The sequence below is a fragment of the Bombina bombina genome, chromosome 3 (assembly GCF_027579735.1).
Source record: "Bombina bombina isolate aBomBom1 chromosome 3, aBomBom1.pri, whole genome shotgun sequence".
NCBI classification, from domain to species: domain Eukaryota; kingdom Metazoa; phylum Chordata; class Amphibia; order Anura; family Bombinatoridae; genus Bombina; species Bombina bombina.
This window is the reverse complement of record NC_069501.1, coordinates 526,983,416-527,002,648: the sequence shown is the minus strand read 5'-3', so window position 1 is coordinate 527,002,648 and position 19,233 is coordinate 526,983,416. Positions and strand designations below refer to the sequence as shown.

The 19,233-nt window shown below is 37.0% G+C and overlaps 1 protein-coding gene across 1 annotated transcript in view; it reads left to right on the top strand.

The window, feature by feature from the left end:
- LOC128653577 (pancreatic secretory granule membrane major glycoprotein GP2-like) overlaps nt 1-13,916 on the top strand; it is a 34,129-nt gene extending 20,213 nt beyond the window's left edge. Inside the window, exons 7-11 of the mRNA XM_053706959.1 lie at nt 4,121-4,372; nt 4,618-4,777; nt 6,005-6,068; nt 6,268-6,300; nt 12,595-13,916. Coding sequence (XP_053562934.1) covers nt 4,121-4,372; nt 4,618-4,777; nt 6,005-6,068; nt 6,268-6,300; nt 12,595-12,656 — 571 coding nt within the window. The 3' untranslated portion in view covers nt 12,657-13,916. The remainder of the gene's footprint in view (nt 1-4,120; nt 4,373-4,617; nt 4,778-6,004; nt 6,069-6,267; nt 6,301-12,594) is intronic.
- Nucleotides 13,917-19,233: the final 5,317 nt, after the last annotated feature.

The window sequence follows — 19,233 nt, the reverse complement described above, 5'->3', positions numbered from 1 at the left end:
GTGTTAGATTGTGTGTACTCATCCTCTGACTATGCATGCTCTGTGTGCACAAAACATTACTGTAGGCCTGATTGGGTGGAGAATGCAATTGTGTGTTGCCTCCCAACATATTGTGGTCCTTGACAGCAATGTCATCATTATCTATGACATTGGCACTGGGGTGCTAACACCAACCTTTATCCCTTTCCACAAATCTAACCCTTATAACTAAATCTACACATAGGTCATCAGCTACAATCGTGTGTCTGCCACAAAAAAAAAAAAAAAGATTTCCCCATTTATGAGATAACATGATGGTAGCAACAACATTGTGATCATTGGACTCTCAGCCACACCATAGGAGTCTGAGTTCTCCTGTATTTGTAGCTGTATCACTGAAGCAGTGCTAATGTTTAAAATATTAAAACCTCTTGCATAAAAATTGTGCTTTCCCCATGCTCGCTAGAAGGCTAAAAAAAGCAAATTCTATAACTTTCAAATGCTGCAAAAAAAGCAGCTGAAATATTTATTATCAACATTTTGAAAACCTTACAGATTTTGCTTTTTTTGTCCCCTCTAGAGAGTATAGTACAAAATATAATTTTTACATAAGAGCAAGAGGTGTTTAATGTTATTTTAACTGCTTTAGTGCAACAAACAATTAGGATATGCATTGTTCTCCGCTTGAATTGCCTAATAGGGAAGATATGTATAAGCCCTGATTTGTAGTCCCCTAACTGGTTTTGTACTAGAGGGTAAGGGATAAGGGGCGAGCTTGTCCTCTGTCATTTATAAGTATTGCCTGTGCCTGGCAAAACAGGTTCTGTCATCATGTAGAACATGATGATGTCACAAGATGAAATGCCCACTCTTCAACACAGAATCTTAAAGGGACATTATAAGTAAATAAATTCTAGATATGAATGATGAATTCAACAAAAAGATTAGTATGAGAAAAACACGTAGATGTATTTTTAAAGTTGTATTAACTTTTTAAATGTTGACAAAATAAGTGTAAAGTTTTAGTGTCTATAAAATAATGGGAGCTTCCATGTTGTAACTTAGGTTACCTTCTGTATTGTGGCCAATTAGGGACAGTTATAAATAGGTCACTAGAGTGTGCAGCCAATGGCTGTGTGGAATACAACAGTGTTCTGCACTTCCATTTCGAACAGGAATTGAAAAGCTCACAATTTCAGAATGGAATTACAGGAAAAGAGGAAATAATGAACATATATATTATATATATATATATATATATATATATATATATATATATATATAGTCTTTATAGCATGGCCTAGTACTCACGGTAACCTTTGAACCACCGGGGTGCACATCAAAGAGATCCTGCATAATTCACAGATCCAACATATCGCAAAAAGGAAGGCACTCGCCGGGTTTAATAAGGCTAAAGTTTTATTCCTTATGAAGTAACGTTTCGGAGTTTTACCTCCGTTTTCAAACTGACAACAAGAATCAATGCTATACACAGCCTTAAATACCCCTTCACCTTAATCACCTAGTGCAGGTGTTGCACAACACTTAGCATGCATCATCAGACAGTGCCGTATCTTAGCAACCAACAACAAACAACCTTAAGTGAACACCTTTCACTACAACTAATAATGAACGTGTAAAACTAACTTATTTAAAAGCAATTGAATTGCTGCAATATTACACCTATTAGCGCTAATAAGGTAACTAAATACAATAATATTATTGTATTTAGTTACCTTATTAGCGCTAATAGGTGTAATATTGCAGCAATTCAATTGCTTTTAAATAAGTTAGTTTTACACGTTCATTATTAGTTGTAGTGAAAGGTGTTCACTTAAGGTTGTTAGGTGATTAAGGTGAAGAGGAATTTAAGGCTGTGTATAGCATTGATTCTTGTTGTCAGTTTGAAACGGAGGTAAAACTCCGAAACGTTACTTCATAAGGAGTAAAACCTTATCCTTATTAAACCCGGCGAGTGCCTTCCTTTTTGATATATATATATATATATATATATATTGATTTATCATTTTATACTACCATCTAAAAATATTTACATGTAAAGTTCCACAGCACCAAATCTTGTCTGATATCGTCTATGTGTATCTAAAAGTGTTTAATGTCCCTTTAAGGGGTTGATAACAATCCTTAAGAAAAAAAATATCTAATGATCTTCTACAGAAATTCACCCTTTGAAGACTATGGGGAGTGTAGATAAATCATTTGATACATTTTTCTCTTATTGTGATTGACCCCTACATGTAGATTGGAATCCTGAAACTTTGGATTGGCTTATATCAGGGGGAGGGAGGATTAAATATGCCCCTAACCCAAACATACATTTTCACCAGACTACATTTACACACTGTAAAATATTTAGCAGAACAGCATAACAATTGAAGCAGGACTAATTCACTCATGTGAGATACAGGAATGTGATAATATTCTTTGGGCCATTAATGTGCAAATTATTTTAGTTTTATATATTCAGTAATGGTACTTGTGCTTTTGTTCAGTGATTATTTTTTTATTTTTTTGGAATCAAAGATTTTTATTGAGGTTTTTATATATAAGCAAAAATATATTCTTTCACATATACAGTCATTACATAGATGTCAGATGTAAAAGTACACAAATAAGCAAAGTTATCCACATATCCATCAGAACATAGATATAGAACCTCAGTTTTTTAGTTTAATATACCTCCAAACAAAATTATAGGTCATTTCCAAACCTATATCCAATTGAATGCATCTCGAGAGGGGGCTAGGGTGATATAGCGCCATTCTTGGGCATGGTGGACAAATAGAGTCCAGTTAGCGAGGAGCGGGATTAGTACCGCTAAAAAAAAGATTCACCATGTTGGGTGAATAATTAATATTACCCCCCAGGGATTTACGTTAAGCCGTGGGGGGGGGGGGGGGAGGTGGGTTAAATAAATAGTCAGTGTAGGACAGCCATCTTCTTTTCTACAGAATGACTCTATGTATGCTTATTTACATCATGTTGCCAAGCAAATGCGGCGTCTATATACTAGCGGGGCCTTTTTATACTGATTGTTTCATTTAATCTGAACCCACTTGTTAAGGTAACAGCTCTATATTAGAGAAAGATTAATCTAGGCCTTCAGTCTTCAGTAGTGTGAGTTATTTTTACATTAGCTGGTGCTCAGATAAAATGGGTACTCTAATTAATATGCAGTATCTGCATATAACACAATGATACAAGATTAGGTACCCTGCCTATTAGCTCTGGTGATCTCCCATCCACCCCGCCTCAGTGATTATTTTTTATAGGTTATAATTGAGCTTGTCCTTCCATATGAAGTATTACTTTAATAAAGGGCATGTTTAAAGGGATATGAAACTCAAATGCTATGTTGTGATTCAGACAGTGCATATCATTTTAAAAAGTTTCCAAATTACTTCTATTATTAAATTTGCTTCATTCCCATACTATTCTTTGTTGAAGGGATACCTAGGTAGGTTTCTGGTAGGAAATAGTGCTGCCATCTTTCAAATGGATAACAATCTTGCAAAACTGATGCCATATTCCACTCCAGACACGTTTATGCTCCTGAGCTTATGTCCCTGCAATTCAATAAAGATACCAAGACTAAGACAATTTGATAATAGAAGTAAATTACAAAGCTGTTTAAAATGAAATGCTCTATATAAATCATGAAATAAAAATATGGGGTTTCATGTCCCTTTAATGGCAATCATTTGTTATTTTTGCTTTGAAACACAAGTATGCAATAAACTATGCTGCACACACACACACGTGTATACAGTGGCACCCATAATCAAGCTAAGCTATAGCATTTGCCATAAATAAATCCCCAGATTTTTGCATTGGTCCTATTGGTTAATTGTACCTTTAATTATCAAGTTCAGCCTATGGTATCAATAAGTTTTTATCCCAGGGTGAAATCGAAATTTTAGTACAGTAGGAAAGATTATCTACACAATTTTTCAAAAAAATACACAACCTTAGTCTAAGAAGGTTTTTGTATATAAATTTTGTGATATATCTTTTAATTGAAATATAATCAGCTTCAGTGTTTTATATCCACTGCATACTTATTTGTAATACATACACAGAAATGCATTAATATGTCTTTCCTGATGCTTCATTTTTATAGTACCACCTACCTTCCAGGAATTAATGGAGAAACTGTATACCCCTTTACTATGGCTGCTTACTTGAACAAAGATTTTATTTCACCAATTGAAATGAATCAGGAAGTATCTGTGGCTGTGGGATCATACATCTACCTAGGCTTGTTTGTTACTGGTGCAGATGGAGATTTGCTTGCTCTGAGAGCTGTACAGTGCTTTGCTACACCAACCAAAAACCCTGATGATATCAATAAAGTGGTGTTCTTAAGTGGAGGGTAAGTCTGACATTTACTCTGGATTATAATTGTGATTTGCTCTGCATTGAGGCAATAATACACCCCCCCAGAACAATCATTAGAGGTGATTAGGGATCAGATGCCAATTCTTTGGGGATTTATTAGTGATAACTCAAAATATGTTAAACCAAAAACATATAAAGAAAAAAAATAATCACAAAATAATTTTATGAAAACCATATAATTTTAATAATTACTGTTAATGTCCATATTGATAATAACAGCTGTGACGTTGATGATGAAGTTGACACTGTAGTAGAGAAGAATGGTGATGGTCTTGAGGCCCGAATCAGAATCAGTGCATTTGCATTTCAAGGTTTGCCTGAAGTGTACATCTTCTGTAATGCTCGGTTATGTGACAAAAAAGCAGAAAACTGCAGTCAGGTAAGTAATATTGTTGTCTCTACAACATTGGTTTATTCTTGGCAATTGGTCTTAGCCACTGTCCTATGTAGAGTGTGTAATTATGTTCCATAATTGTTATGTGTTGTCAAAATGCCACATAGTATGTTGCTTTATAAATGTACAATAGCAATAGAGAATAATGGCACTTGATAGATGAAGACCACAAATAAAATACAATACATAAATAAATAAAATACAATACATAAATAAATAAAATACAATACATAAATAAATAAATAAAATACAATACATAAATAAATAAATAAAATACAATACATAAATAAATAAAATACAATACATATAGCTGATTAGAAGAGCACCTGTAGTTTGATCTAGAAAGCATTGCTAAATTCAAAACAGGATAACTATTGAATGGATGAATGCATTTGACAAAAATGTTATAGTTTTGTTGTCATCTAAATATAATATAAAACAAGAGTATTTATGTATTTTTAGACAAGGCTACAGGCACAACAGCTGCATAAATGTTCATTAAATTTGGCAAACCTATGTTATGTGATGGAGTATTAGCCTTCCTAGCTTGTATGGCTCCTAAAAAACACTTTATTTACTTAAAAGATAAACTGATTTTTTAACGCTAGAAAAAAAAATACATTTTAAAATAGGGAAGGTGAAAGTTTGGGAAATAAAAGAAGTAAACCAAGAATTAAACAATCTTTGTAAACAAATGTATATTGAACATAATCTACATGAAGAGCATGTTTTTTAATACATTTCACCTGTGCCAAAGATGGCTCAATAGTGGACTTCTATGTTGTTATTATAAAATGGAGATTGGGGAATTCATAGGAAAAGGAAAGAGGTATGATGGGCAGTGGGACAGAATTACCAACCCAGGACCATTCTACAAGATGTTCAACAGTTGGGTGTTCTGCTCTCATCGATATACGTGGGATATACTAAACTGGATACCAGTGGAGATTAAAACATCAATTAAAGTAGATATACATATTTCAACAAATCAGCAGGATTTAATAATCAATAACATCGGTAATAATTGGATTTAATATTTTTCCTTTCCATTTATTTTAAGAGCATTCTCTGGTATAGCTTGGGGTAGAGATAGAGATGTCTTATTTCTTTCTATTCTGCTCTGTAGGACAACAAATGTTTTTCTACAGTAAACTTCTACATTAACGTATTTCTGTATGAAAACCATGACATACTTTGTTTTACCTCACACAGTGTGATTCTAGTCGAGCGACTGAGCCAAAATCTGCAGAAGTGGTGTTATCTCTGAAGCTAGACAGTAAGTACAGTTCACTGTATCATCCCTGTTTAATTATGATTTGGGCTTTAGTATTTATAACTGTGATTTTATCATCATCTAACTCTATTTTTGGTTGTGTTTAATCTCTTACTCTCTCTCTTTAGTTTTTAAAGACTATACTTATGTGTATTATATAAACATAATAGTCAACAATTCTAATTTTAATATCTACTTTTAGACAATGTGGATTTCAGCAGCAGCTCCTACACAGGTAAGTTTGTCCCAGACATAACTCATAATGTTTATTTTAACATTTTATATATATACCTAACACAGTATGGACCCAGTAACTCAAACTGTGGCTGCAAAGGCAAAATTAACAAGGTTAAAAACACAAGCGTGAGTCCCTCCAAAGCAACCTGTTAAAGTAAATGCTGTTTATATAGGACATTCCCTAACATTCTAGACATTATAACAGGACAAACATAGAGTAATACTGCACTCAATGAATATAATTTATATTCACTGTGGAGTTTATTTTTATTTTTATATATAACAAAACTTTAAGAAATATGATTTTAAATTTGAGATGTTGCATTTCACATTTTATGCAAAGTTGGTATCTCCGTGTTGTGCATGTTTAAAGTGATAGTAAACCTTAACTAATCAAAGGCCATATATTTAATCTTTGCAATTAAAAAAGTATGTGTATACCTTTTTTGTTTTTAATCCATCTGTGAAATGGTTAAATTAGTGCATATAATAATGCTTCTATTGCAATGTTATGCTGGCCCACGTGGATGAACTCTCTGTTTTTTGTAATGACAATTCCAGTGAACATCCAATCAGCGTGTGTGTCATATGACAATCTTGAAGTCCAGCCCCCTTAAAGCCCTTAGAAAGCCCATATAGAGAGTGGATAATGCTGCTTTATACATCACAGCCCAGCCAAAAGAGTAAAGGAAGAGGGTGGAGGAACAGACAATACCAATTAGGATTATAAATCTTGTATTATAAAATATATATTCACTTTTTTAAAAAAATAGTTATGTGGTTTTACTTGCAAAGTAATATATTTTTATTGCAACATTCTGAAGTCTGAAATTTACCATCAATTTAAAGAAAACTCACAGAACTATTGTAGTCAGTAAGACTTAGTATATGTGGCCCTCAGATGTTTCTTGCATAGTCACAAAACATACAATGTGTTTCCATTAGATATTTTGTATTGATTTCTTGTCATTTACTTTTGTATATCGTACTTTTTTCACTCCACTCAATAACTACATCCTGCACACGCTACACAGTGGTCTACAACTAATAGGGAGCCTCTACACACCAGTTTCATCAATTTTATCAGCCTCTGTATCTTCACCATTGTATGTAATTTCCATGCAATTCTTTGTAGATGATTGATTAAAAATGCAGAATCACTTTCCTAAAATAACATACAAACTAATGAAGCCGGAAAGGCTTGTGAGACCATAAGGCTGGAGAGCCCTCTTAATGAATCTAGCAGAGTGATCAGAGAAGTATTTAATTTACACCCAGCCTCTAACTGGCCATAATAAAGGTAAAAATATGAGCAGTAAATTATTAACCTCCATTCCACCCTTAAACCAAACAGTACAGTTTTTTCACCATCTTATGGCTAATGATACCTACAAGTGAGCAGTAAATTAACTTCCATATTTCCAGTAACACACACAGAGCTGTGATTTATTCACAATACTAGTAGTAAAAAGGGGCCCACATGAGGGGAAGAAGGTGAAAAAAAACAAAACACTGTACATTTTATGTTCCCAGCACTGGGGCAATTAATAATATCTATTATTTCAGTTTCTAGTGATCAGAAACTAATCGTTGTGTATATCTTTTTAATTTACTTGACTCTCAGGGGGGTAGTTATCAAGTCCGCCTAAGCTCGCCTACCTTCGCCGCCGCGGACCTTGAATACGTTCGCCTAAGTTATCAAATAAAGCTGTCAAAAAGCCACGGGGCGATGAGCAGCGGACTGTGAGAGTTATCACTCATCCGATCTCGCTGCTCTTCGGCTTTTTCCCAGCTTTATTGCTAGCCTGTCACTAAGCACTCACACTAAACTGCACTGTTCTACCCCCTATACCGGCGCCCCCGGAGCCTCCCGCAACTCAATAAAGTTACTAACCCCTAAACCGCCACTCCTAGACCCTGCCGCAACTCTTATAAATGTATTAACCCCTAAACCGCCGCTCCCGGAGCCCACCGCCACCTACAATATACCTAGTAACCCCTATCCTGCCCCCTCTATACCGTCGCCCTCTATAATAAAATTATTAACCCCTATCCTGCTGATCCCGCACCTCGCCGCAACTAAATAAATAGTTTAACCCCTAAACCGCCGCTCCCTGAACCCGCCGCAACCTATAATAAATTTATTAACCCCTATCCTGCCCCCCCTACACCGTCGCCACCTATAATAAATTTATTAACCCCTATCCTGCCCCCCACTACGACGCCGCCACTGTAATAAATTTATTAACCCCTAAACTGATGTCTAACACTAACCCTAATGCCCCCCTAACTTAAATATTAATTAAATAAATCTAAATAATATTTATATTATGAACTAAATTAATCCTATTTAAAACTAAATACTTACCTTTAAAATAAACCCTAATATAGCTACAATATAAATAATAATTATATTGTAGCTATCTTAGGATTTATATTTATTTTACAGGTAACTTTGTATTTATTTTAGCTAGTTAGAATAGTTATTAAATAGTTATTAACTATTTAATAACTACCTAGCTAAAAGAAATACAAAATTACCTGTAAAATAAATCCTAACTTAAGTTACAATTAAACCTAACACTGCACTATCATTAAATTAATTAAATAAACTACCTACAAATAACTACAATTAAATACATATACATAAACTAACTAAAGTACAAAAAATAAAAAAAGCTAAGTTACAGAAAATAAAAAAATAAGTTACAAACATTTTACAAATATTACAACAATTTTAAGCTACTTACACCTAATCTAAGCCCCCTAATAAAATAACAAACCCCCCCCAAATAAAAAAATGCCCTACCCTATTCTAAATTAAATAAAGTTCAAAGCTCTTTTACCTTACCAGCCCTTAAAAGGGCCATTTGTGGGGGCATGCCCCCAAAAGTTCAGCTCTTTTGCCTGTAAATGAAAAATACAACCCCCCCCCCAACATTAAAACCCACCACCCACATACCCCTAATCTAACCCAAACCCCCCTTACAAAAACCTAACACTAATCCCCTGAAGATCATCCTACCTTGAGTTGTCTTCACTCAGCCGAGCAGCGATGGAACCCAAGTGGACATCTGGACCGGCAGAAGTGATCATCCAAGGGGCGCTGAAGAAATCTTCCATCCGATGAAGTCATCATCCAGGCGGCGCTGAAGAAGTCTTCGATCCGGGCGATGTCATCTTCCAACCCGGGTCTTGAATCTTCCTTCCGCCGCCGCGGAACCTCCTTCTTCACCGACGGACTATGACGAATGAAGGCTCCTTTAAGGGACGTCATCCAAGATGGTGTCCCCTCAATTCCGATTGGCTGATAGGATTCTATCAGCCAATCGGAATTAAGGTAGGAAAAATCTGATTGGCTGATGGAATCAGCCAATCAGATTCAAGTTCAATCCGATTGGCTGATCCAATCAGCCAATCAGATTGAGCTTGCATTCTATTGGCTGATCGGAACAGCCAATAGAATGCGAGCTCAATCTGATTGGCTGATTCCATCAGCCAATCAGATTTTTCCTACCTTAATTCCGATTGGCTGATAGAATCCTATCAGCCAATCGGAATTGAGGGGACGCCATCTTGGATGACGTCCCTTAAAGGAGCCTTCATTTGTCGTAGTCCGTCGGTGAAGAAGGAGGTTCCGCGTCGGCGGAAGGAAGATTCAAGACCCGGCTTGGAAGATGACATTGCCCGGATCGAAGACTTCTTCAGCGCCGCCTGGATGATGACTTCATCGGATGGAAGATTTCTTCAGCGCCCCTTGGATGATCACTTCTGCCGGTCCGGATGTCCACTTGGGTTCCATCGCTGCTCGGCTGAGTGAAGACGACTCAAGGTAGGATGATCTTCAGGGGATTAGTGTTAGGTTTTTGTAAGGGGGGTTTGGGTTAGATTAGGTTTATGTGGGTGGTGGGTTTTAATGTTGGGGGGGGGTTGTATTTTTCATTTACAGGCAAAAGAGCTGAACTTTTGGGGGCATGCCCCACAAATGGCCCTTTTAAGGGCTGGTAAGGTAAAAGAGCTTTGAACTTTATTTAATTTAGAATAGGGTAGGGCATTTTTTTATTTGGGGGGGGTTTGTTATTTTATTAGGGGGCTTAGATTAGGTGTAAGTAGCTTAAAATTGTTGTAATATTTGTAAAATGTTTGTAACTTATTTTTTTATTTTCTGTAACTTAGCTTTTTTTATTTTTTGTACTTTAGTTAGTTTATGTAATTGTATTTAATTGTAGTTATTTGTAGGTAGTTTATTTAATTAATTTAATGATAGTGTAGTATTAGGTTTAATTGTAACTTAGGTTAGAATTTATTTTACAGGTAATTTTGTATTTCTTTTAGCTAGGTAGTTATTAAATAGTTAATAACTATTTAATAACTATTCTAACTAGCTAAAATAAATACAAAGTTACCTGTAAAATAAATATAAATCTTAAGATAGCTACAATGTAATTATTAATTATATTGTAGCTATCTTAGGGTTTATTTTATAGGTAAGTATTTAGTTTTAAATAGGAATAATTTATTAAAGTATAGTGTAGTGTTAGGTGTAATTGTAACTTAGGTTAGTTTTTATTTTACAGGTAAATTTCTCTTTATTTTAGCTAGGTAAGCTATTAAATAGTTAATAACTATTTAATAGCTATTGGACCTAGTTAAAATAAATTGAAAGTTGCCTGTAAAATAAAAATAAATCCTAAGATAGCTACAATATAATTATTATTTATATTGTAGCTATATTAGGGTTTATTTTACAGGTAAGCATTTAGTTTTAAATAGGATTAATTTAGTTAATAATAGAAATATTATTTAGATTTATTTAATTAATATTTAAGTAAAGGGGGCATTAGGGTTAGTGTTAGACTTAGGTTTAGGGGTTAATAACGTTATTATAGAGGGCGGCGGTATAGGGGGGCTGGATAGGGGTTAATAGGTATAATGTAGGTGGCGGTGGGCTCCGGGAGCGGCGGTTTAGGGGTTAATACATTTATTATAGTTGCGGTGGGCTCCGGGAGCGGCGGTTTAGGGGTTAATACATTTATTATAGTTGCGGTGGGCTCCGGGAGCGGCGGTTTAGGGGTTAATATGTATAGAGTAGCTTGCGGTGGGCTCCGGGAGCGGCGGTTTAGGGGGTAATACATTTATTATAGTTGCGGTGGGCTCCGGGAGCGGCGGTTTAGGGGTTAATACATTTATTATAGTTGCGGTGGGCTCCGGGAGCGGCGGTTTAGGGGTTAATATGTATAGAGTAGCTTGCGGTGGGCTCCGGGAGCGGCGGTTTAGGGGTTAATACATTTATTATAGTTGCGGTGGGCTCCGGGAGCGGCGGTTTAGGGGTTAATATGTATAGAGTAGCTTGCGGTGGGCTCCGGGAGCGGCGGTTTAGGGGGTAATAACTTTATTTACTTGCGGCGGTGTAGGGGGGGACAGATTAGTGGTGTTTAGACTCGGGGTACATGTTAGGGTGTTAGGTGCAGACATCTCCCATAGAAATCAATGGGATGTCGGGCAGCAGCGAACTTGTACTTTCGCTATGGTCAGACTCCCATTGATTCCTATGGGATCCGCCGCCTCCAGGCTGGCGCTTTGAAAACCAGGTACTCTGGGCCAGAAAAGTGCCGAGCGTACCTGCTAGTTTTTTGATAACTAGCAAAAGTAGTGAGATTGTGCCGCACTTGTGTGCGGAACATCTGGAGTGACGTAAGAATCGATCTGTGTCGGACTGAGTCCGGCGGATCGAAGCTTACGTCACAAAATTCTACTTTTGCCGGTCTCAAGCCTTTGATAACTAAGGCGAATCAGCCTCGCCACAAATACGCTGCGGAATTCCAGCGTATTTGAGGTTGACGGCTTGATAACTAGGCCCCTCAGACATTATACTGCAATTCTTTGTTCTCGTTAATCGCAATTCTGCCAGTAATACACATACATCAGAGATTTAAACTCATATAGCCAAAAACACACACTGTGTGAAGAGTTAACTCTTTTATATCCAGTAACAAACAGAGAGCAGAGATTTAACCATTCTACCAAGGGCCATTTAGAGGTTAGGCCTACAGTGATTCCTGGTGTTTATGGGGAAGGTGTCCCCTAACAAACAGCCTAGTATGTGTTTTCATGAAGGTGCCTACAGGTGTGAAACCTTTAGATTTTAACCAGCTGCCTTTTTTGTATTATGTTCGAGTAAGCAGTGATACATAAAACCTCTTTGTAATGATACAGTCTATGCATGTTTATTTATTAGCATCTCTTCAACTTCATTTTCAGTAATATAACTTCCTCTTTTTCTTCTTTCCAGCTGTATCCTGGACCCTTCTGGTCAGCTCTTTGCTAGCACTGTGGTCCAACAGACTCATCTGAAAAAGACTCATCTATCTTATGGGAGAAACTGTGGAAAGGGACTATATAAGCCTTTTAGCCTAGCTACCTAAATAATTTATATTTATTTACCTAACAATGAAAAAAGTATTTTGTTTTCTATTATTAATGTTGATCCCCAGAAAGTTTGCTCCGGACCATGAAGCCAGGTTTCTACCGATTATCATATATTAGTAGACACTGCTGAGATTATATTCAATGTATATTAATCTGTTTGATATATGCTACAAAATCTGTATAAGATCATTTACCACTAAGAAGAGTTTTGTGTTAATTGTAACAAATAAATTCATTTATATTTATAATACATATGTCTAAAATAAAAAATAATATGTTGTGACTTTACCCTTGTTGTGTGCCAACAGGAAGCACAGGGCAGTGGTTTTACCACTACTGACTGCCAATAGCAAACAAAGAAGAGTGATTTTATTCCATTATTGCTACTGGTACTTAGCAGTGATTTTAAGCTCACTGTATGCCAGTAACACAGTGAAATCAGTTTACCCCATTGGCTGACATTACAACAAACAGAGCAAATGGAATACAATCACGCACACAAATAGCACCAAGGTTATCAATTTCCTCAAGCTCAGCACTTCCTCCTACACAGTTTATTCTCTTCTCCATATATGAAAACATACGGAAGAAAAAAACAAAACATAGAAATGTCATAATACATGCCCATACTCCCCTCTCAATGTCTGCTTCAGCAGCAGTGGAAAAATTACATCAATTTCCTGGACCACTTGAATGTACCCACCCCATGCTAAGAAGGCCAATGCCTAATCCAGTCTGCAGTGGAAGCCTAGTACTGTCGCACAGACTGGAGTGGATGTTATAAAGGGTGCATTAATGAAACTCAGAGCTATGCTGCCTTTCATGTAAGGCTTTAGTCCCCATCCCATATCCCCCCTCATTTAACCATGTGTAAAATCCATAATCTGTGTTGTGATGGGTAAGTGGGATTTGTGTGTGTTGCTTGCACAAAATAAAAGAGTAGATCATTGTTATTTCTGTTACTGCAAATCAAGAAGGGTAAATCACTGGTCTATGTATTCTTGGATACAAAGAGGGTTAAATTACTGCTCTTTTTGCGTACTTCAGTTGATAGGAGTCACTGATCTATCTGCATTTCTGTCAGCTGAGATGATACCATTTCAGCTCCATGTGTGTTGCTGGCACAAATGTGTTGAGTTATTGTACTTTGTGTGATATTTTCATTAAAAACAAAGTGTACAATCACAGATTTCTGATTTACCAGCATAAAGGAATTACATTATTGTTATGTGTATTACTATAAACTAGGGGAGTATCAATGGTCTGTTTGTGTTACTGTAACACACTGTAACAATCCCAGCTCAATGTGTGTTGCTGCCACATAGGCATTAAATGATTGTGTTACTGGCAGATAAGGGGTGAGAAAAACATAATTTATGTAAGAACTTACCTGATAAATTCATTTCTTTCATATTAACAAGAGTCCATGAGCTAGTGACGTATGGGATATACATTCCTACCAGGAGGGGCAAAGTTTCCCAAACCTTAAAATGCCTATAAATACACCCCTCACCACACCCACAAATCAGTTTAACGAATAGCCAAGAAGTGGGGTGATAAGAAAAAAAGTGCGAAGCATATAAAATAAGGAATTGGAATAATTGTGCTTTATACAAAAAAATCATAACCACCACAAAAAAGGGTGGGCCTCATGGACTCTTGTTAATATGAAAGAAATGAATTTATCAGGTAAGTTCTTACATAAATTATGTTTTCTTTCATGTAATTAACAAGAGTCCATGAGCTAGTGACGTATGGGATAATGACTACCCAAGATGTGGATCTTTCCACACAAGAGTCACTAGAGAGGGAGGGATAAAATAAAGACAGCCAATTCCTGCTGAAAATAATCCACACCCAAAATAAAGTTTAACAAAAAACATAAGCAGAAGATTCAAACTGAAACCGCTGCCTGAAGAACTTTTCTACCAAAAACTGCTTCAGAAGAAGAAAATACATCAAAATGGTAGAATTTAGTAAAAGTATGCAAAGAGGACCAAGTTGCTGCTTTGCAGATCTGGTCAACCGAAGCTTCATTCCTAAACGCCCAGGAAGTAGAAACTGACCTAGTAGAATGAGCTGTAATTCTTTGAGGCGGAATTTTACCCGACTCAACATAGGCAAGATGAATTAAAGATTTCAACCAAGATGCCAAAGAAATGGCAGAAGCTTTCTGGCCTTTCCTAGAACCGGAAAAGATAACAAATAGACTAGAAGTCTTACGGAAAGATTTCGTAGCTTCAACATAATATTTCAAAGCTCTAACAACATCCAAAGAATGCAATGATTTCTCCTTAGAATTCTTAGGATTAGGACATAATGAAGGAACCACAATTTCTCTACTAATGTTGTTGGAATTCACAACTTTAGGTAAAAATTCAAAAGAAGTTCGCAACACCGCCTTATCCTGATGAAAAATTAGAAAAGGAGACTCACACGAAAGAGCAGATAATTCAGAAACTCTTCTAGCAGAAGAGATGGCCAAAAGGAACAAAACTTTCCAAGAAAGTAATTTAATGTCCAATGAATGCATAGGTTCAAACGGAGGAGCTTGAAGAGCTCCCAAAACCAAATTCAAACTCCATGGAGGAGAAATTGACTTAATGACAGGTTTTATACGAACCAAAGCTTGTACAAAACAATGAATATCAGGAAGAATAGCAATCTTTCTGTGAAAAAGAACAGAAAGAGCGGAGATTTGTCCTTTCAAAGAACTCGCGGACAAACCCTTATCTAAACCATCCTGAAGAAACTGTAAAATTCTCGGTATTCTAAAAGAATGCCAAGAAAAATGATGAGAAAGACACCAAGAAATATAAGTCTTCCAGACTCTATAATATATCTCTCGAGATACAGATTTACGAGCCTGTAACATAGTATAAATCACGGAGTCAGAGAAACCTCTATGACCAAGAATCAAGCGTTCAATCTCCATACCTTTAAATTTAAGGATTTCAGATCCGGATGGAAAAAAGGACCTTGAGACAGAAGGTCTGGTCTTAACGGAAGAGTCCATGGTTGGCAAGATGCCATCCGGACAAGATCCGCATACCAAAACCTGTGAGGCCATGCCGGAGCTATTAGCAGAACAAACGAGCATTCCCTCAGAATCTTGGAGATTACTCTTGGAAGAAGAACTAGAGGCGGAAAGATATAGGCAGGATGATACTTCCAAGGAAGTGATAATGCATCCACTGCCTCCGCCTGAGGATCCCGGGATCTGGACAGATACCTGGGAAGTTTCTTGATTAGATGAGAGGCCATCAGATCTATCTCTGGGGGCCCCCACATTTGAACAATCTGAAGAAATACCTCTGGGTGAAGAGACCATTCGCCCGGATGCAACGTTTGGCGACTGAGATAATCCGCTTCCCAATTGTCTACACCTGGGATATGAACCGCAGAGATTAGACAGGAGCTGGATTCCGCCCAAACGAAAATTCGAGATACTTCTTTCATAGCCAGAGGACTGTGAGTCCCTCCTTGATGATTGATGTATGCCACAGTTGTGACATTGTCTGTCTGAAAACAAATGAACGATTCTCTCTTCAGAAGAGGCCAAAACTGAAGAGCTCTGAAAACTGCACGGAGTTCCAAGATATTGATCGGTAATCTCACCTCCTGAGATTCCCAAACTCCTTGTGCCGTCAGAGATCCCCACACAGCTCCCCAACCTGTGAGACTTGCATCTGTTGAAATTACAGTCCAGGTCGGAAGAACAAAAGAAGCCCCCTGAATTAAACGATGGTGATCTGTCCACCACGTTAGAGAGTGCCGAACAATCGGTTTTAAAGATATTAATTGATATATCTTCGTGTAATCCCTGCACCATTGGTTCAGCATACAGAGCTGAAGAGATCGCATGTGAAAACGAGCAAAGGGGATCGCGTCCGATGCAGCAGTCATAAGACCTAGAATTTCCATGCATAAGGCTACCGAAGGGAATGATTGAGACTGAAGGTTTCGACAGGCTGTAATCAATTTTAGACGTCTCTTGTCTGTTAAAGACAAAGTCATGGACACTGAATCTATCTGGAAACCCAGAAAGGTTACCCTTGTTTGAGGAATCAAAGAACTTTTTGGTAAATTGATCCTCCAACCATGATCTTGAAGAAACAACACAAGTCGATTCGTATGAGACTCTGCTAAATGTAAAGACGGAGCAAGTACCAAGATATCGTCCAAATAAGGAAATACCACAATACCCTGTTCTCTGATTACAGACAGAAGGGCACCGAGAATCTTTGTGAAAATTCTTGGAGCTGTAGCAAGGCCAAACGGTAGAGCCACAAATTGGTAATGCTTGTCTAGAAAAGAGAATCTCAGGAACTGATAATGATCTGGATGAATCGGAATATGCAGATATGCATCCTGTAAATCTATTGTGGACATATAATTCCCTTGCTGAACAAAAGGCAATATAGTCCTTACAGTTACCATCTTGAACGTTGGTATCCTTACATAACGATTCAATAATTTTAGATCCAGAACTGGTCTGAAGGAATTCTCCTTCTTTGGTACAATGAAGAGATTTGAATAAAACCCCATCCCCTGTTCCGGAACTGGAACTGGCATAATTACTCCAGCCAACTCTAGATCTGAAACACAATTCAGAAATGCTTGAGCTTTCACTGGATTTACTGGGACATGGGAAAGAAAAAATCTCTTTGCAGGAGGTCTCATCTTGAAACCAATTCTGTACCCTTCTGAAACAATGTTCTGAATCCAAAGATTGTGAACAGAACTGATCCAAATTTCTTTGAAAAAACGTAACCTGCCCCCTACCAGCTGAACTGGAATGAGGGCCGTACCTTCATGTGAACTTAGAAGCAGGCTTTGCCTTTCTAGCAGGCTTGGATTTATTCCAGACTGGAGATGGTTTCCAAACTGAAACTGCTCCTGAGGACGAAGGATCAGGCTTTTGTTCTTTGTTGAAACGAAAGGAACGAAAACGATTGTTAGCCCTGTTTTTACCTTTAGACTTTTTATCCTGTGGTAAAAAAGTTCCTTTCCCACCAGTAACAGTTGAAATAATAGAATCCAACTGAGAACCAAATAATTTGATTCCCTGGAAAGAAATGGAAAGTAGAGTTGATTTAGAAGCCATATCAGCATTCCAAGTCTTAAGCCATAAAGCTCTTCTGGCTAAGATAGCCAGAGACATAAATCTAACATCAACTCTAATAATATCAAAAATGGCATCACAGATGAAATTATTAGCATGCTGAAGAAGAATAATAATATCATGAGAATCACGATTTGTTACTTGTTGCGCTAGAGTTTCCAACCAAAAAGTTGAAGCTGCAGCAACATCAGCCAATGATATAGCAGGTCTAAGAAGATTACCTGAACATAGATAAGCTTTTCTTAGAAAAGATTCAATTTTTCTATCTAAAGGATCCTTAAACGAGGTACCATCTGATGTAGGAATGGTAGTACGTTTAGCAAGGGTAGAAATAGCCCCATCAACTTTAGGGATTTTGTCCCAAAATTCTAATCTGTCAGGCGGAACAGGATATAATTGCTTAAAACGTTTAGAAGGAGTAAATGAATTACCCAATCTATCCCATTCCTTAGCAATTACTGCAGAAATAGCATTAGGAACAGGAAAGACTTCTGGAATAACCGCAGGAGCTTTAAAAACCTTATCCAAACGTATAGAATTAGTATCAAGAGGACTAGAATCCTCTATTTCTAAAGCAATTAGTACTTCTTTAAGTAAAGAGCGAATAAATTCCATCTTAAATAAATATGAAGATTTATCAGCATCAATCTCTGAGACAGAATCCTCTGAACCAGAAGAGTCCAAAGAATCAGAATGATGGTGTTCATTTAAAAATTCATCTGTAGAGAGAGAAGATTTAAAAGACGTTTTACGTTTACTAGAAGGAGAAATAACAGACAAAGCCTTCTTTATGGATTCAGAAACAAAATCTCTTATGTTATCAGGAACATTCTGCACCTTAGATGTTGAGGGAACTGCAACAGGCAATGGTACATCACTAAAGGAAATATTATCTGCATTAACAAGTTTGTCATGACATTTAATACAAACAACAGCTGGAGGAATAGCTACCAAAAGTTTACAGCAGATACACTTAGCTTTGGTAGATCCAGCAGGCAGAGGTTTTCCTGTAGTATCTTCTGGCTCAGATGCAACGTGAGACATCTTGCAATATGTAAGAGAAAAAACAACATATAAAGCAAAATAGATCAAATTCCTTATAAGACAGTTTCAGGAATGGGAAAAAAATGCCAAACATCAAGCTTCTAGCAACCAGAAGCAAATGAAAAATGAGACTGAAATAATGTGGAGACAAAAGCGACGCCCATATTTTTTGGCGCCAAATAAGACGCCCACATTATTTGGCGCCTAAATGCTTTTGGCGCCAAAAATGACGCCACATCCGGAACGCCGACATTTTTGGCGCAAAATAACGTCAAAAAAATGACGCAACTTCCGGCGACACGTATGACGCCGGAAACGGAAATGAATTTTTGC